Source organism: Lissotriton vulgaris, chromosome 4_1 (genome assembly GCF_964263255.1).
Source record: "Lissotriton vulgaris chromosome 4_1, aLisVul1.2, whole genome shotgun sequence".
Lineage (NCBI taxonomy): Eukaryota > Metazoa > Chordata > Amphibia > Caudata > Salamandridae > Lissotriton > Lissotriton vulgaris.
Window position 1 is genome coordinate 477,705,171 of NC_141691.1, and position 20,726 is coordinate 477,725,896.

Here is a 20,726-nt window from a genome sequence, read left to right on the forward strand (position 1 = left end):
CACACACACATACGACCACACACACATACGACCACACACACATACGACCACACACACATACGACCACACACACATACGACCACACACACATACGACCACACACACATACGACCACACACACATACGACCACACACACATACGACCACACACACACACGACCACACACACACACGACCACACACACACGACCACACACACACGACCACACACACACGACCACACACAAACGACCACACACAAACGACCACACACACGCGACCACACACACACGACCACACACACACGACCACACACACACGACCACACACACACGACCACACACACACGACCACACACACACGACCACACACACACGACCACACACACACAACCACACACACACACACCACCACACACACAACTACACACACACACAAACACAACCACACACAAACACAACCACAACCACACACATCTATCTATCGCCCTCACTCTATCTATATATCTGTCGCCCCCACTCTATCGCCCTCACTCTATCTATCGCCCTCACTCTATCTATCGCCCTCACTCTATCTATCGCCCTCACTCTATCTATCGCCCTCACTCTATCTATCGCCCTCACTCTATCTATCGCCCTCACTCTATCTATCGCCCTCACTCTATCTATCGCCCTCACTCTATCTATCGCCCTCACTCTATCTATCGCCCTCAACATCTATCAATCGCCCTCACTATCTAACTATCTATCTATCTCGATCTATCTATCTATCTATCTATCTATCTATCTATTGATCGCCCTCACTCTATCGCCCTCACTCTATCTGTTTATCTCCCTCACTCTATCTATCACCATCATTCTATCTTATCTATCGCCCTCACTCTATTTATCTATCTATCTATCGCCCTCACTCTATCTATTTCGCCCTCCCTCGATCTATCTATCACCCTCGGGATATCTATCTATCGCACCACCACAGCATCACTCAGGGGCACTACAGCATCACTCAGGGGCACCACAACATCACTATGCGCTACTACAGCATTACTGAAAGCCACAGCATCACTTGTCACCACCACAGCATCACTCGTCGTCACCACAACTTCACTCAGCGCCACCACAGCATCAATCTGTGCAACTATTCAACAACAACTGGTTCAAATATGTTCTCTCAATGTTTCAAGCTTCATTACAAATGTCACAAAAAGATGTTAATATTTCACTTCTGTTCTTGGATTTTCGTCACAATAAAATAAACAGAACATAATCTTCACAAAAGTTATTTACAAACGTTTAAGCTACTGCCATTATAAATTACAATAACTTTTATTTAAATATTAATTATTTACAAAATTAAAAGCCATTGTTATTTGTAATATCAATACATCTAAGTCACGTAAATACAACACATGTTGCATTACAAATGCTATAGGTGTCACATTTGCAAAAATTAAAAGTATTGGCATTGTAAATGACAAAGCTATTAATTTCGCTATTTTCAAAACCGACACATAAATAAAATATTTGTCATTTACAAGATCAATAGCTCAAACTTTCCTAATGCGAGACCTATTGCATTGTAAATGCTTGTTTTAAATATATTATATCTCCACGTGAAATAGGCTCGCACTTCTAATGGAAATATTTCAAGAAATGCGAAGGAATTTAAGAGTAGAACTATTATTGTGAATATGTTGATTTCGAAAAGCCATATTGAGTAATTATTACACAGTGTATAATGGCTGGTACACACAGCCTAGCTGTTAATATCGAGGTATTAATTTGCATTTTTGTCTGTAACGTTCATGCATGCAGCCATGGGGAAATACACCAAAGCATGTCTTGCTCCAGTGCCGCGAGGTTTTGTCGTGTCTTGCCATCAGAGCGGCGAGAAGTTGCCTTCATGTTATCATAATTATGAACTATTTGCTATTGATTGTAAAATGCTCGTGGTAGCCAGTCCGCATCTCCGACCCCTGGGAGGCAAAAACGCCTTCGTAGTGTGCCTTTTTTATGTCAAGGGCATGTAAACACTCTGAGAAACGATTCACATATACAACAAAAAAAATTAAAGGGCCCTCCTGCCTGGATGTTTCGTCCTTTAAAAGTAGCCCAATGTGGGTGATTTTATATGCTGAAGTTCTCATCACGTCGAAAAAGAAAAACAAGGTAACCCTACTCAGGTTCAGGTTTCAAGTCTTTATTTCGATTTTAGACAAATCATAAAAGACACATTAAAATACAAAGGTAAACAATTCATTCAATAAATTTAGACAAAATACTGTTCAGGGATAGAAAAATAAACAACCATCGTAAAACAAGCACAAAAAGACATTTAAACAAATCCAAAGAAAAAGATGAATAAATCCAAAGAAAAAGATGAATAAAAGAGAATTAAATGTCAATTAATGAAGAACCTGAATAAATTATAACAGAATAAGTTATGTTAAAAGAAAGACGTTGCAATTCGTATTCATTGTCAGTGAGCCCTTTCTTTGCAAGTGTACAAAGAGTGCAGATGGAAAGTGCTAATTCTAATCACAAAATGATTTAAGCTGGTGCATATTCTATCGGATTCTATCAAATTGTGAGCCATTGTGGTTGGCCAGGGAGCTGTAGCATGTTTTTTAGCCTTAGGAGCCAAGCCCAGCCCAGATATTTTGCCAGACTTACGACAAAAAGTTCGGAGGTATTGGTCTTAAGCGCCCAAATAGCTTCCGTAGATGTTTTGAATGGTAATTTTTGAAACAGAGGTTTTAACCATTTCTTCCGGGGTGCAGCATATCTAGGACAAGCAAAAAGAAAATGACCTTCAGATTCATTATGACCTGGACAACATTTACAGTTGGGTGATGACCCTGTGGTCCATTTGTTAGAGAAAGAGTTCAGAGGCAAGGAACCCACTCTAAACTGATGGTACAGCTTTTTGTCTAGCGGACTAGTTATTATGTCCCAGTAGGGCTCTCGCAATAGGTCAAGTTTGAATGTTAGAAACCTGCCCGTGAGGCTATTTTTATTTGAGAGTAGAACTCTTTTTAGACGGGTCGTGGCCCAATACAGGGATTTGAACTCATCTTTGGAGGGGAAAGTGTTGAATTGGGGGGATAACCAAAGGTGTTCCGAGCCCATATCAGTAAGAATGGTTTTTACAGCAGAAAACCATGGAATTTTCCCAGATCCAGTGATAGACCTAACTTCAGCCAGCTCCTTAGCAAAAAGAGATAGGTCTGGAGACGTCCATATACGTCTCCACAGGGCCACCAGCCTAAATCTAGCCATCTCGTTGATCGGAGGGGAACCTAGGTCCAGGCAGAGGGGGTATCGAAGGGGTCGACTGTGGTAGACCTACTAAGTTGCGAAGGAACTTACATTGGATTTTGAATAGGTTAAGCAGGTCCATATGGCTTTAAAGATCAGCGCCATATAAAATGGCGGTGGAGATTTTAACGTCATATATCTTGAGGGCCGGTAGGACCCGCTTTGTGGTCGATTCCTTTTGCTCTTTAACGAGGCAACCAGTTAGCCTTGCGAATTTGAGATGTTGTATATTAATTTGGTCTTTCCATCTCAAACGGCTGTCAAGGGTAACTCCTAAGTAGGTCATGGTATCAACCTGCTCGAGGTTTACTGCATTCAACCTCACAGAGCTCCGGACTGGGTGATTTTTAGTAAAAACCATGAACTTCGTTTTCCCCACATTTACCACCAGGTTGTTAATGGCACAGTACTCCTCAAAGCGGTCCAAAGCCCGCTGGAGTCCGCTACGTGTTCTTGAGAGGAGTAAAGTGTCATCTGCGAAGATGAGAAGGGGGAATCTCATCCCAGCCAACATTGGGGCGTCAGTTGGGGTATCCATGAAGAATTTGACAACTTGATCGATAAAAAGGAGGAAGAGTGTTGGGGCCAGAACACACCCCTGGCGGACACCTCGAGTTACGGGAAATGTCTCCGTCACTTGTCCCTGGCCACCCCACCTTACCCTCGCATAGTTGTCCTCATGGAGTCTAACAATGAGGTCCAGTAGTTCCAATGGGCACCCCAGATTTTTCAGCACACCCCAGAGTTTATCCCTTGGCACCAGATCGAAGGCGGACTTCAGATCAATGAATGCAGCAAAGATGGTACCGCCGCCAAGCCAAACCACCTTCCAATAGATCAGGCAGAGTCTAAACACCTGATCTATGGTGCTTATTCCCGATCTGAAGCCCGCCTGCATGGGAGATAGGATGCCCTCTGTTTCGATCCATCCCTGGACCCGTCCCAAGACCATGCGTGCTATAATCTTTTGGATCGAATCGATCAAACTGATAGGGCGGTAATTTCCTGGGATGGACTTATCGCCCTTTTTATAGATCGGGACTATTTCAGCTCCCTTCCACGATTTCGGGACTGTGGCTCCGTAGGCTAGGGAGTTGGCTATCATAGTTATGTACGGGAGCCATAAGGCGGGGTTGGCTTTAAATAAATCCGCCGGGATCAGATCCATACCAGGGGCTTTCCCTCGAAGAGTCAAGGCCAAGGCCGTCTCGGCCTCAGCAACTGTAAAGATTAGTTTATCCCCATGGGGGATCAACGAACGTGTCTTGCCCAAGGGATTCATAACTTCGGGGTCATTATCTCTGAATTGGGCAGAGTAAAATAATACCCAATCCTCAAGGGGCACATTATTTCCCGGGGTAGAGGAGTCCGAGTTTTTCCCCCATTTAACTAAATCCCAAAACTTTTTTTGGTTGTTTGTGGTAGATGCCTCCAGAAGATCAGACCAGAACCTATCTTCCCACTCCCGTTTGGCTTCCCTAAGGGTTTTCCTGTAATGGAGTCTAGCAGCCTTAACTGCGACCATGTCACGTGATTTAATGACTGAAACAAGAGCCGAATGTGCCTCCCTGCATTTCCTATTGTACCATTTCTGGGGCAAGGGTTTTGTTTTGGTAGAAGCATTTTGGCACGGGAGGGAAAGAAGGGATTTTAGCTGGTCGAAGCATCTAGTATGTAGTCCCATCACATTGTTAGCCAAACCAGAGTCTGCCCCCAACAAATCAATTTGTGACATTTCATTATACACGTTATATGCCACAGTATTAATGGTGTCCCATAAGAACTTATCCTCCATGACCCGGGGCCACTTCAGTCTCCTCCTATCGTTAGTTAGAAGAGCATCCCCAGTATAGGAAGCAGTGGACTCCTCCTGTCTCTTTAGACCTGGTATTTTTAATAACAATGACAGCGGGTTGTGGTCACTTTCCGGGCGATGTAATACTGCCATGTCAATTAGTAGCGGCCAATGTTCCATATTCAACAAAATATAATCAATACGGCTCTGCCTCTGCCCATTGTCAAAAGTGCAATTTGCTTTAGTGTCCGAGGTTGAGCGGCCGTTGCATGCACGAAATCCCCTATTTAGGCAGAATGCCATCCAAGACACTGCCGCCTCTGTTGCTTTTGCCCTCATTGCCACTTTTAGGTCGGGAATGCCCCAAACAGAGTCCTCGGCCATGCTCCAGGTGTCTCCCGTATCAAACAGTGGTTCTATGGTGCAGTTTAGATCTCCAGCAAGGATGGTGACATTCCCGCTGTCCATTTCACAGATTATGTGGTCGATGATGTTCAACAAAGGCGGACTTCGACCACCGGGCAGACCTCTAGCATAGATATTAAAAATGTTGACATGATGCTGGTTGTCTTTACTTAATTTGATTTGGAGGAGATCCGGATGCTCAATAGAAAGTTCAGTTGGGTAAAAACTCAGAGACTGTTTCACCCAAATCGACAGACCACCTGAGGCCCGCCCTTTGCCCCCTTTAATCGCAGGTCTGAAAAAATGTATGTAACCCAACTTGTAGACAGGCTCGGTTGCCCAGGTTTCTTGCAACAAAATGATGTCATAGTTGTCCACAAAGTTCGACCAATCAGTAGAGGCAAGGCGGGCCTTAATACCCGCTATGTTCCAGGACAAGATTTTGAAATTGTCATTCAGTTGGGCAATGGGGGGGGGTTGCAGAGATGAAGGCTGTATAGCTGCCTGTGAAAACCCTTTATCATCTTTAACCTCGATGTGCCTAACATTGTCTATTGGGGCTATAGGGTTATCCTTAGTCGGGATCTCTTGAGCAACATTATGGGATGGTAAATTAGAAATTAGAATTGGAAACTGGACCTCCGCCCTCAGCTACTGGATTACTGGATAGGCATGGGCTCGCCATGCTGTGCTTAATAAGTTCTTGGGCTACTGGATGGATCGTGAAGTCAATCGATAGCCTCAAGGCCAGAGAGGGGACCAAAATGATTAAAAAGGAAGGGACGCTGGCAGTCAAGAGGGGTTAATGCCAGAGGATGTCTTCTTACAGGTGGAGCCGGGGGGAATAGAGGGTAGGATTGAGGGGGTATTTGCCTATGTGGGTAGAAATATGATAAGGCTAAGGTTTGTACATCCCCCTGTCTTGCAAACCTCGGTTCTCTTCGGATGGCATCTACCACCCACATGTCTTTGAACGAGATTAAGATACAATCTCCCTCTAAGTCTTTGGTCCCTTGACCCACCCACTCTACTCTCCTCACAAATAGTATCTCCGTAGGAGTGGAGGGAGGTAAAGGGCGGTTTTTATTTAGCCAGAAAATGCCTTTATTACGAAGGTCCCCATAAGACTCCTTGCTGCCTGGTTTTAGCGGGGCTACACCTGTCAGGACAATGGTGTGTTGAGCTGCTTCAGGTGGTAAATCAACACGGGGAGTAGTTGGTCTTTTGCGTCCCCCCTCCCTATAATTATTGGGGGCAGTGCATTCATCTCTTTGTGTGCTAGGGGGGGCAAGGTTTGTAGTAGGTTGTGGGGGAGGTCCCATGCTTTGACGCCCACCAGTATTTTGTTTATCCACTATTTTTAAATTTGGCTTTAGTGCCTGGGCATGGGTGCTAGTGCCTGGTTTAGAAGATGATGTATTCGATTTTTCTCCCCCTTTAGGCGTGATAGTGTTTGGCCCTGAGGTTTTGTTAGGTGGTGGTTTACCCCTTGCCATATTGTTGTTACCAGGAGCCTTAGTGGCAACTAGTGTTTTAGTGACACCCGTATGGTCAGTGCCAAGTAATGTTTGTAGCATCGCATGGTTTGAGTCAGTCTTAGCCTCCATACTACCAATTTTTGAGGTCATGAGCCTTGTCCGCTCCAGGACAGGTAGTAGTAAAGTTTTGAACATGGCCTCCATTTTTGCTAACAAAACTTCGTCACTATTAAGGCACATGGGGCAAGTACTCGAGGAGCCCAAGGCCGAGAGGGAAGGGCATAGCATATTGGTAAACCTTGTTGTTTGTGTGCTAATTGAGGAGCCGCATCGCCGCCTGCTGCCGTGGTGCCCCGAGTTGAGGGGAAGGACGCTGTAACTTGCAGGACCCGCTCCGCGGGTCCCGCTGCGCCAGGAGCCCCTGTGGGAGCAAAGGAGAAGACCAACTGACCCCTCCCGCACCGGCAGGGCTGCGAGCAGCCTAGCAGGGACTCCGTTGACCAGGAGTCCCTGCGCGGAACACCTGTGGCCGCTCTCCCTGCCGGACACGCCCCTGACAGCTCAAGAGCCGTATTGTGCTTCCTGCCTGCGGGAAACCTTGTTGTTTGTGTGCTGATTGAGGAGCCACATCGCCGCCTGCTGCCGTGGTGCCCCGAGTTGAGGGGAAAGACGCTGTAATTTGCAGGACCCGCTCCGCGGGTCCCGCTGCGACAGGAGCCCCTGTGGGAGCAAAGGAGAAGACCAACTGACCCCTCCCGCAGCGGCAGGGCTGCGAGCAGCCTAGCAGGGACTCCGTTGACCAGGAGTCCCTGCGCGGAACACCTGTTGCCGCTCACCCTGCCGGACACGCCACTGACAGCTCAAGAGCCGTTCTGTGCTTCCTGCCTGCGGGAAACCTTGTTGTTTGTGTGCTGATTGAGGAGCCACATCGCCGCCTGCTGCCGTGGTGCCCCGAGTTGAGGGGAAAGAAGCTGTAACTTGCAGGACCCGCTCCGCGGGTCCTGCTGCGCCAGGAGCCCCTGTGGGAGCAAAGGAGAAGACCAACTGACCCCTCCCGCACCGGCAGGGCTGCGAGCAGCCTAGCAGGGACTCCGTTGACCAGGAGTCCCTGCGCGGAACACCTGTGGCCGCTCTCCCTGCCGGACACGCCCCCTGCCCTGTCAGCATCTTACATAACTGGGCGGGGCTGCCACTGCGCGGGAGCGACCGGGGCGAAGACCGGGCAAAGAGCGGGCCCTACTCACAACGGAACCAGGGTAATTAAGGATTCTAAGAAAACAATGGTTCCTGTGGCGAAAGATACTTAATATGAATTGATAAAATAAGGGCGAAAATGTGCATGTATAAACAGAGTTTAGGTGGGATTTCAGATAGAAAGAGAATCAAAACACTGTTCAGTTTGTATGATAATTGTATTGAAGAAAACACAAATTAATGAAACCCTTTTAAAACGAATGTTTACAATTGTGGATTGTGTCCCAAGTGAAGTTATGAACCAAAGCATGTGAAATAATACTTGTGAAACAATATGTGCAGGCTTCAAAATAAAAGTTTATCTACAAAAGCGACGCTTTTCTTTTTTAGCATACATAACATCTATAGGTCGATAGTGTCAGTTTTATATAGGATTGATTTCTTTCAATTGTCGACGGCATTTCGACCCTGAAAATGGGTATAGGGTTGATTCAGGACTTGGGATGAAGGGGACATCTGGTATTGAAATTGCTCAAGAAAGAGAAAGAAGTGCGTAAAACCCGTGTACAGGTGAAATAAAAATTACTCACTAGGAAACCCAGCCGGATTCCCTAGCAAGTGCGTGACTCGAGCAACTCCGTGGGGTGCACAATGGCTGTCCTTTGTTTTCAAGGCTTCCTTTTTATGCGAGGATGTGGACCTTGTGTTTATTGCTGGCGCAGGATCGCAGTCACCGTAGTCCTTAGGTTTGTTGCAACTTGCGTTGTGACTCAATGTATTCAGGTTCATTTGTTTCAGTTTGAATGCTATGAATATATGGATGTATAGGTCTAATTGTGCGTGTGATTATAACTTGTACTAGGTGTACTCTGTCTTTCTGCCACCCTCCACTATTCTGCTGGATGGGTGAAATGAGGACGGGTGGAATAGTTTTAGTGGTCTATCCTTAAAGAAGACCCCACCCCCAGACATTCCCTAAGCATGCATGGTCCGAGCTGTGCCATGCACATTTTAATTTCTCCGTTTTAATTTCACAGGGAGTCATCAGCCACCGATTGGTATTCCAGCAGGTGGGCCAATGGCTATGGACAGAGGACCAGGTAAAGAACATCCATTCCACCGGCAGTAGAATAGTAAAATTACCAGGAAATGTGATTACATTTCTGGAAATATTATTAGCAAGTCAAACAGAATGCCCTCATCCTAATATTACCCATGACCATAGAAGAATAAGATCCACAAAACATCAATGTTTTCATTATCTCCTTGTAGTTTTTCTTTTGATTACACAGTGAAGTAATTTTTTAGTGATCAATCTTATTCTCAAAATATTGTGTGCATTAGAATAAAATCCCCCAGGAAGCAGATACAAATGCTAATTTAAGATGAAGCATCCTAGAGAGTATATTGATGTAACTTAGAAGTCTGGATTCATAAATAGAAAAATGAAAAAATAACACTTGTTTGTTTTAAACATATTCACAGTAGTGGGATATTGACAAAGCAATGCCGAAACTGCAAAATACAGCAACAGAGAGAATGAGCATTGTATGTTGAGCTACAACTAAGATGGACTCCAGGGGTCCTACCCTCCCAATTTGTTTTGTAGAGCGATTTAAAACTGATATACCTGAAAAATTATTGTGGCTTCTTGTAGGCATTACGGGGGGAGGAAGACACTGGTGATGCAGACATGTCTGTAGGTTTTTCCTTTGTTTTTTTATTATATTTTCTGGATTTAACAGAGGGTAAAGTAAAAACTAGCCGAAGAATCGCAGTTTTCGGGGATCCTCTCCTGTCCCAGATGAATATTCTGTATCCTTGTTGATGTGTTTCTCTGGGTCGTTAATTCACCACCTTGGGAGGCTTGAAGCTGACAAGTCACTCAGGCCACGAAGTTTGGGTTGGGAAAGAACAAAAAAGAAACAGGTTTGTTTTAGACTTCAATAGGTAAGCTGAGTCACCAATTCCCAGTGCCACCATCAGTTACGGTGTGTGTAAGAGGTGTTGGGGGAGTGTGAGGATATAAGGGGCAGTAAATCATATGCCCCGACACATGCACTTGTGCTTTACGCCCTTGTGCCTCCCTACCACCCTCACCAAAACGACCCCCTGGAGGGTTCTTGCTTTGGGCTACGACCCGTCGGGACCTGCGGCATCCTCTCTATTCCCTTAGCCAGTGGGCTCCATCACCATACAAAAGGAGCTCACTTCGCCTCCTTCTCCACTCTCCGGTATGTCAGCGGCGCCCCCATCCAGCCAGTCTGGCTCTCCGCGGGGCTCTGGTGAAGTTCACTGGTTCCTCCGTCTCCCCGTAGACAGGCCGCTTCTCTCCTCGTTCCGCCGTTTTCTTCCTCTCGTCCAAATCTTTGTCCTTCGAGTCTTCGGCCCATCCCCCGAGGTTGACACCGCAACATCTCCTTCCGTCTCCTCTAGCAGGACTAGACCATGCTGTGTTTCCGATCAGGGGGGTGTAATGGCACCATCCGGGTTGCACTTCCTGCCTGTGGCTCGGTCGTTCTTACACAGCTCTCCCCCTAGGAATGGCCATTAGGGCCATTCAGAAAACTGGCGTCGGGAGAGATAGTCCACTTCGATCTGCTTTATGCCTGGCTTATGGTCGTTCTGGAATGAAAAAGGTTGCAATGCTAGGAACCAGCGAAGAATACGGGAATTGGATCTTTGTTATGAAACAACCAAGTAAGGGGTGCATGGTCCGTGAGTACGAGGAATATACGCCCCAGGAGGTAATATTGTAGGGCTTCTATGGCACATTTTTTTGCCAGATTCTCCTTCTCGATTGTTGAATGATATACTTCGTGGGGAAATTGTTTCCTACTAATATAGAGGAGTACCTTTAGCTCTCTGTTGGAGTCTGAGTAATAGAGAACAGCACCCAGACCATGTCCTGAAGTATCGGTCTGCAGAACAAACATTTTGCTGAAGTTAGAACAATGAAACACTGGTTCCTTGCAAATAGAGTCCTTCAGGGCTTGGAAGCTTTTTTTGTGTTCTAGTTTCCTCACTTGGATACGTGAAGGGTATTTATTTGTCAGAAGGTTGGAAAAGGGACTAACCAATGTTGAAAAGTTAGGAATGAACCTACGGTAATACCCAATGAACCCCAAAAAGGATTGTATATCCCATTTTGTCATGGGGGTAGGGCTCTTCCTAATGGCTTCTACTTTGTCTGCCTGTGGTTTTATAAGCCCTTCCTGGATTGTGAATCTTAGATATTGGATAGTGTTGGTGACTAGTAATGATTGTTGTGGGTTTATTGTTAGACCCGCCACTTGGATAGCAGCGAACACTGAAGCCAAGTGTACCAGATGCTCTTCCCAGGTGGGACTAAAGACGACTGTCGTCTAAGTTCGCAGCTGCATAACCCTTATGGTGTCTAAGAATATTGTCCATTAGCCGTTGAAAAGTGGCTGGTGCCCCATGTAAGCCAAAAGGAAGAACTTTGAAGTGATCTAGACTTGAAAAGGTCGAAAAAGCTGTTTTGTCTCTGGCTTGTGGAGTCAGGGGAATTTGTCAATACCCCTTTGTGAGATCAAGGGTAGATGTAGATCTAGCATTCCCCAGCTGTTCGATCAATTCATCATTGCGGGTATAGGGTAGGTGTCAAACTTGGTGATTCCATTGACTTGTCTAAAGTCGATACAGAAGCGCAGGCTTCCGCCTGGTTTGGGAACACCAATTACTCTGTGATGGCTCTATTATTTGGGATAGTAACATGGCTGTTACCTCTTTCTCAACAGCTTCTCTTCGTGCAGCTGGGATGTGGTATGGTTTTAATTTTATTTTGTTTTCCAAGGAAACTGTTGTGGTGCACAAGGGAAGTTAATCCAGGGGAGATGGAGACAAGACCTTGGTAGTCATCTAGCAAGTGAGATAGTTGTTGTTAGTGTGCAGAAGTCATAAGAGTACCTATTTTCACTAGTTCTGTTTCCCTTTCCTGACTAGAGAGCAATGAAATATCCACTTGTTTATCGTTACTGACATAATGGACATGAATATGCTCTTCCCCATGTGTGCAGCGCTCCTCCAACTTCTTTAAAAGGTTGGCATGGGATGTTTGCTTACCTCCTGAACAGAGGGGTGAAAGGACACTGTAGGTAACTGGTGTTATTTTCTTTTCTAAGATAAAGGGTCTTTTCCGTTGAGTCAGTAGTCTATTGTCTGTAGATGGGAGGAGTATAAGCACCTTGTCCCCCGGGGTGAACTCCCTTAAACAACCACCCCTTTTGTAATATGTCTTCTGTGTTTCTTGGGCTTTTTCCATATTCTCATGTACCAGACCCATAACTGTGTTAGTGTTTTTTAGGTAGGTGGCATATTTCATTAGGGGCTTTCCTTCCTTATCTTCACTCTCCCATTGGTCTGCTGCCATGTCCAGGAAAGACCTGGGGTTTCTCCCGAATAAGAGTTTAAAAGGAGAAAAACCCATAGACCGCTGTTCATGTGATCTTATCGCAAACAGAACCAATGGGAACGTCCTAACTCAGTTCCTAACTGTCTCCGAGATGACCTTGCAGAGCATACCTTTGATGGTTCTGTTGTAACAATCCACAGGGCCAATCGGTTTGGGGGTGATACACTGAAGTCCGTATCTGGCTAATACCTAACCTACCTAACCCCTTGCAAATATGTGATATGAGACTGGACGTAAAGGGGGTCCTCTGGTCCGTTTGGATTGCCAACAGGAACCCAACCCTCGAAAAGAAGGAAATCCTGGCCTGGGCTACATTTGTTGTAACCATTAAGAAAATGGGGTAACCCATAAGGTATGGACCTGGGCATTCAATGGTATCAAAACAACAATGGTCCTCGACCTATTAATTATACAGATTGACTTAAATCAATAATATCCAAAATGTTTTGTAAGTAGAGCAACCACAGTCCGTCTGCTCTATTGTACTAGAAAATCTTTTTGTACCACACAATAAACCTAAACCACCAAAAAGAGATTACTTTTGATTTATTAACTTATTCATCATCTTTCTTGATATTTTTATATGTTTTAACAGTTCATATTATACACAAACATTTCATTTCCAAATTGATAAAAACAGAGGTTGCCCAAGAAAGGAATTGTGCAAGAAAGGGGGTGATCAGGAGTGTGAAAGCAAGTGAACGGAAAGGAAGCAAATTAGAGGGTAAAGAAACAACTATTCACATTATTTACAAAAACAATACCGGACTTTATGCTCAGCCGTATTGAGACCCTGGCCAACTTATTTAAAGTTTTTTTAGAACATTTTTTGAGTAGACATATATCTGAAAAGTATTTTGCACTATATACAGTTCTTTAGTTGGTCCAAGGGTAATTAGAGATACTGTCGACGTTTCGACTAGTCTTATGCCCAACCGGTGATTTAAACCTTGGGATTGCGAGTCTTCATCAGGACTGGAGAACAAACGTAGGCAACCAAGGGATACTATTAACCCCTTCAATAGAACGAAACCAAGAGGAAGTGGTCCTGAATTCCAACTTTCCTTATAATATTCCTTATTTTGTGGATTCCATTCTCACCACATCTCGGTAAGGATTCAATGATTCATACAGGCACCATGGTAAATTATTACCTTAGAGAATTTTGGGACTTGTCGCAGATTCTAGATAGCTCCAGTGGATCAATCAGGTAGCTTATCTGCGCATTTTCCAGTGCATATAGTAGGGGTGCCTATTCCTCGGGTCAGATTTCTATCTGCTGGTGTTAGCGAGCCATGTAATGCGGCCAAGCCTCGCTTTTTCCCAAAAATATCAGATAAGCTACCTGATTGATCCACTGGAGCTATCTAGAATCTGCGACAAGTCCCAAAATTCTCTAAGGTAATAATTTACCATGGTGCCTGTATGAATCATTGAATCCTTACCGAGATGTGGTGAGAATGGAATCCACAAAATAAGGGATATTATAAGGAAAGTTGGAATTCAGGACCACTTCCTCTTGGTTTCGTTCTATTGAAGGGGTTAATAGTATCCCTTGGTTGCCTACGTTTGTTCTCCAGTCCTGATGAAGACTCGCAATCCCAAGGTTTAAATCACCGGTTGGGCATAAGACGAGTCGAAACGTCGACAGTATCTCTAATTACACTTGGACCAACTAAAGAACTGTATATACTGCAAAATACTTTTCAGATATATGTCTACTCAAAAAATGTTCTAAAAAAACTTAAATAAGTTGGCCAGGGTCTCAATACGGCTGAGCATAAAGTCCGGTATTGTTTTTGTAAATAATGTGAATAGTTGTTTCTTTACCCTCTAATTTGCTTCCTTTCCGTTCACTTGCTTTCACACTCCTGATCACCCCCTTTCTTGCACAATTCCTTTCTTGGGCAACCTCTGTTTTTATCAATTTGGAAATGAAATGTTTGTGTATAATATGAACTGTTAAAACATATAAAAATATCAAGAAAGATGATGAATAAGTTAATAAATCAAAAGTAATCTCTTTTTGGTGGTTTAGGTTTATTGTGTGGTACAAAAAGTTTTTCTAGTACAATAGAGCAGACGGACTGTGGTTGCTCTACTTACAAAACATTTTTGGATATTATTGATTTAAGTCAATCTGTATAATTAATAGGTCTAGGACCATTGTTGTTTTGATACATTTGTTGTAGTCATACTAGTCAGAGGGAAGGCTTCGGAATAGCGACTAGCATAGTCTATTAAGACCAGAATGTATTGGTGTCCCCTTGGGAAGGGAGTTAGGGGTCCTATTAGGTCCATATCCACCCTTTTGAATGGAACGTTAATTATGGGTAACGGTTTTGTTTCTGGGTGTGGGGTACCTCTAAGAGGAGTGTGGGGTATTTGCTCTGAAGTCAGGGTATCTGTGAAAGGCGCAGGTGACCTCTACAGCTGTTGTAAATGTGAGCTTGGGAGGTTTTTACCCATATACGGGTATTGGCTGGTAAAGCATCTAGAAATTGTTCCAGATATATTTTTTTGTTAACCTAGACTACGCTGGACATATGGTGGGTTAACCATCTATTTCCCAGGTCCCTGATTCAGTAAAAAAAGAGCTAGCGGATTGTCACCTGGGGCCCATTTTTCCTTTCTGAATTTGGCTCTGTAATATTCCGGGTCACTGCCCAGTCGCTCTCATATAGCTATTTTTTATCTCTTTGTAATCCATAGTGCTTGCCGGGTTAGGGGCTTGGTTAGCCACCTGCAATTCCCCAGACCGGAGGGGAGGTATGTATTGGCCTCACCTTTCTGGAGGCCAGGCTGCAGTAGTGGCTACTCTTTCAAAGTTTATGAAGGAGTAATCGGGGTCATCCCTGTCCTGATATTTTTGTAACACCGACCCCCGAACTTTGAGTTGGACCCTAGAACTAAAAATGGCATTCGTTAGTCTCAAGATGGCTTTGTCTTGGACCTGCTGATTACTGGTGATGAGAGTTACTTGAACCTTTAGATCTTCACGCAATGCTTCCCACATCTCCGTAGGCAGTCTAAACCTGCTGTTCCCTTACAAGTGTCTTTGTCCTTTTGCCAATTGGGTTTTTATTCCCTCTATGTGCACGGGTTATGTCATGATTCAACTCTAAATGGGGAAGAAAATCCCACTTCTGACACCACTGTAGGAATTAAGGGGGGATGTGGATGTTTTATGGATTTAACAGAGGGTAAAGTAAAAACTAGCCAGGGAACCGCGCTTTTCGGGGCTCCACTCGTGTTTCTGGTGAATATTCTGTTTACTTGTTGATGTGTTTGTCCAGGATTGTTAATTCACCCCCTTGGGAGGTCTGTAGGCGACACGTCACTCAGCCCACAAAGTATGGGTTGGGAAAGAATGAAAAGGAAACAGCGTTCTTTTAGGCTTCAATTGGTGAGCTGAGTCACCATTTCCCAGTGCCACCGTTACCAGTTACGGCATGTGTAAGGGTGGGTAATTGTGAGGATATAAAGGGAAGTAAATCACATGCCCCGACATATGTGCTTGTGCTTTACACCCATGTGCCTCCCCACCACCCCCACCAACATGACCCCTTTGAGGGTACTTGCCTTGGGCCACGACCCATCTCCTGGGCCGTGGCGTCAGGATCCGGGGCGTCCTCTCTATTCCATTGGCCACCCGGCTATGTCACCATACAGAAGGAGCTTACTTTGCTGCCTCCTCCACCACCACTCTCCAGTACGTTGTTGTCGGCCCCTTCCGGATGGTCTGGCTCTTCGCGCGGGCTCCAGGAAAGCTCTCTGGTTCCTCCGTCTCCCTGCAGGCAGGCCGTTTCTCTCCTCGTTCCGCCCTTTTCTGCCTCTTGTCCCGATCTTTCTGTTTCGCAAGTCTTTGGCCCGTGCCCCGGGGATTACGTCACAGCAACTCGTTCCGGCTCCTAGCAGGACTAGACCGCACTTTACCTGTCGGGGGGAGTAATGGCACCATCCAGGTTGCACTTCCTGCCCGCGGCCCGGTCGTTCTCACACTTCTTTTAACATTCCCTGGAATGCAAGGGGATTGCATTCCTTCTTTACGTCACCCAGGCTGCTTTTTGGTGACTTAAATGCAATGTGTTGCAGTCATGTCAAGAAGCAACAAATATATATTTTTTTGCTTTAAATATTAAATTGTATATCAGATAGCGAAAACCTATTTTTAAAGTGTCTAAAGCAAGCGGGGGTTACTGGGCCTCAGCTAAGGAGGCCTGGGCTAGTTTGCCCAATGTCTGTGCTAGTATGGTGCTACAAACCCAGCTTCTCAGGGTGGTAATTGTGTGAGTGCGACAAACTCTGCATTCATCAAACTCCCAAATGCGTTATAACTGATTGGCCAACCAAGTGCTTGTCAAATGTAGGTACTTTGAGCCTCTGGCGCAGGGCTTATGTATCCATGATGCACAGACTCCACCCTGGTATAATTATGGCAATTCTATGGCAGGTCTCGGACACAGTTGTTATGCCCCCTTCCAACCCAAGGCAGCATTGTACAAGTCCTTTTGGAAGGCCTTCAATGGAGCCTTAACACTCCTCAGTTCCCATCCCCTCTCCTCTCCGAACGCGCTGGCGCTCCCTACCGGATTAGCTAAGTTTGCCACCTGTCCAGGTGCTATGAGGGCTCTGGATGGAGGCGGGGGGGCCTCATCTCCTGTGAGGAGAGGCAGATTTGCATTCCTAAGGCAGCATCTTCTTTGAAGCTAGCCTGCCCAAGGAGGTTCATCAGCAGGTCATCCTGTGGGAGGGGGTGCTACAACCTCCTCCTGCACAGGCTTTTGTTATCCAGTATTAGGGGTGTCTTTCATAGTTACACATGCCTAAATCATTCCCCGTCGTCGGAATGGGAGTCCCCGGTACATAAATAAAATAATGTCCCATAGACCTATAGATAAATAGGCCTAAAGGCCTCACATTAGTAACCTATCCTTGTCCTTTTGTAGAAAGAACCAAACTCTAAGCAAAGAGCCAATCAGCTGTCACCTCCCTCTAGAACCCTGCAGGAAGGATCCTCAGTCCCTCAGATTTTCTACTGCACGTCGTGCTAAGGAAGTCTCCTCTGAGGTCCAGCCTTAAGGTCCCGCCTTCAAATCGTGCCTGTGCCTGTGCCTGGGAAAGCTCACTCTGTCCACTTTGTCCACCAGTCTCTGAAGAGGAGATCTATGAACCGGACTGGCATACTCCTGCATTCGCCTTGTTGCCCCAGAGTCCTGCCAGTGACTTAAGGGCAGCCCCCATCTTGGAGAGAACTGAACAGCAGTAAGGACCTACTTTAGCCTTGAAGGAGACTTGCGGACATGGGCATCAGCTACCAGAGTGGCCGATCTTGAAGAAGGCCGCCTGGAAGAGTGAGAGGACTAATGGCGCGAGGCTGACTCCTTCACCAGGACCACCGATCCATCCCCAGATCTCACGTCTTGACGTCGAGCGTGCTCTCGACGTCGAACCAACCAGCACACCCTCCAGGCGTCGATCTAGGCTCCTGCCGTCTGCTCGATGTTGAACGTCGTCTCGACGGCGATCTGTGCCGATCAGAAGCAGGTGAGTGCTGCCTCGACGTCGATGGCGGTGAGAAGCCGACAACGGAGGGTCTCTCTACACCGAGCGTCATTTAGACAACGGCGGAGCTGCGTCCAATCTCGACGTCGAAGGTCTGCGAAACGTCGGCGGATGGGTATTTCTCGCCCTTGTCGCCGAGACGATGACTGAGACCTCATCCTTGACGCCGAACGTCGCCGAGTTGACGACGGCGGAGGGGTCCTTGCTCTTGACGCCGATCGCCGATGGGACTGCGATGACGGAAGTGAGCCTGCCCTCGACGCCTAACGTCGTGCCGATGACGGCAGAGGGTCTTCGCCCCTCGACGCCGATCGTCGCTGAGTTGACGACGGCGAAGGGGTTTTGCTCCTCGACGCCGATCGTCGCCATAATGACGACGGCAGAGGGGTGACACTCCTCGACGCTGATCGTCGCCGAGTTGACGACGGCGTAGGGTCTCTGCTCCTCAACGCCGATCGTCGCCGGGTTGATGACGGCGGAGGGTCTCTGGTCCTAGACGCTGATCGTCGCCGTGTTGACGACGGCAGAGGAGTCTTGTCCCTCGACGCCGATCGTCGCCGGGTTGACGAAAGCGGAGGATCCCAAATCTTCGACGTCGACGACGTACCTATTCTCTACGGCAAGCCCGCTGTCTAGGGTCTATTATTAGAAAAATGACCAACCTGAAGATCTTTTCTCAGCGCCGAGCCCGACGCTGAAGCAGAAGGACGCGAGGACTTGCTTCTAGAAGGTGTTCTAGACCTCTTGGAGCCCTTCCTTACCGGAGACCTTCCTCTAGATGATTTATCTGCCAGGCCATACAGGCGAATTCTTTCCCTGTCCTTTAATGTTCTTCTGGACAGGTTCTGGCAGTGAGGGCACGTCTTAGGATCATGATCCTCAGGTAGACAAAGAATACAGACCTCATGAGAGTCTGTTTTGGCCTTCCTTTTACCACAAGAAGGGCAAGAGTCAAAAAGAGATGGCATTTTAGATTGCTGAAAAAATGCCCAAACCTATCCAAAAAGACAGCTTCTTACTTCTACAGATGAAAAACGTCGAAGTAAGGAATAAAAGTTGTAAAAAGTGAAGAGATTTTCTGACAGAAATCAGAAAACAGTGGAGCTGTGTTGCCAGGATCCTTTCTGAAAGAGCCGGAAAGAACAACTGACCTAACTGTCACCCCTGAGGCATGATGAGAAGTTGGGGGTCAGGAGTGCCTTAAAGGCACGGTGTCCGTTTATTGCTATGCAGCTATAGGTTAGCTTTTCAGTCTTTTTAGAATTTGTATTTGCAATGCAGCCTGGGAGCTTCCTATGCTTTCAGTGATTTCTGAGAATTTCTACTGTTTTCTGAGCATTAAAGCAGTTTCTAAACAAATTTTGTTGTGTTTCTCCTGTTTCTAATGCATGTTTTTCATGTATGGTGGTAATTCCTTACAGCATGATTCAGCTCTGGTGTTTATTAGGCTGCAATTGTGCAATTGCTTATTGTTGTGTGTGTGTGTGTGTGTGTATATATATATAATCTATATATCCCCTAATATCCTACTGGCGGATGCCAGTAGGTAGTTATAGTTAGGATTGTTTTCCATAGGAAATCCGCAACATTCTATTGGGAATAACTTTGAAGCCGATTTAGGGATCTGCCTGTAATTTTCCTTAAATTTGCCTCGCTGCGCTCCGCTCCTTCCCTGAAAGTTTGGGGGGGATTCGTCAAGCTGGGGCCGAGATAAAAGGGGGGGTCCCAAAACGTGTTTTCCCCATGTTAATTTCCATAGAGCGGTTGGACTCACTTTTAGCCCGAACGGCTGAATGGATTTCCATCAAACTTGGCAAAATTGTAGGGACTGGTAGCCCGATGTGCCTTTGCTATGTCTCAAGATATGTGCTCCAGTGGATTTTGAGTAATTTAGGTTCAAAAAAATATATATATCTATAAGCGCGCCCCAGGGCGCGCTCCAGCGCGCTACGCGAGCGGAAAGCTGATTGGCTCTCGGGTGTCTGTCAACATTCCAAACAGTCCGGAGCGGCCGCCATCTTGTGTCTCGGTAGGATCGAGACACAAGAGGTGGCAGAAACAAAGGTGGAACTGACCAAAAGGGGGCAGGGTAGACCCCCCCTGACCCCCTAGGTTTGATGTGGGGGCCATAAAAGGGCCCCGTGGGGCAAAAAAAGAAAAAAAATTCGATTTGCGCGGGGGGAGCGCCCGGTACGCGCACCGCCGAGCGTACCGGGGAGCGTACCATGGGGAAAAAAGAATGGCAGAGTTTTTTAAAAATGTTGAATTTTTTAATAAATTGTAGGTAGTTCTAAAAAGAACTGTTTGTTTTCTTTATTCTTTTTGTTGTTTTATAATTCATTTAATGTTTTTTGGAACATTTTTTACTTTTTTTGGCTTTTATGAACAATTTTATATTTTTTTTTATTTTTATGTGGACAAACAAAAAACAGGGAATTGTAAACGGCTCAACTGGAGCAAAAAAAAACAGGAAAAAATTAAGGTTTCTTTTTACAGTTGTGGTTGTCTCCAGCACAGTTGATGAGTTTAATACTTTGCTCTCCATAGCAAATTGTAGT

General features: G+C 45.8%; 1 protein-coding gene across 8 annotated transcripts in view; it reads left to right on the top strand.

Annotated features, from left to right (window-relative positions):
- CSTF2 (cleavage stimulation factor subunit 2) overlaps positions 1-20,726 on the top strand; it is a 321,862-nt gene that overhangs the window by 146,480 nt on the left and 154,656 nt on the right. For 4 of the 8 annotated variants that reach the window (XM_086964627.1, XM_086964620.1, XM_086964622.1 and 1 more), the window contains exon 8: positions 9,206-9,268. The exons of the other annotated variants lie outside the window; for them this stretch is intronic. In XM_086964627.1, coding sequence (XP_086820753.1) covers positions 9,206-9,268 — 63 coding nt within the window. The remainder of the gene's footprint in view (positions 1-9,205; positions 9,269-20,726) is intronic. 8 annotated transcript variants of the gene reach the window in all.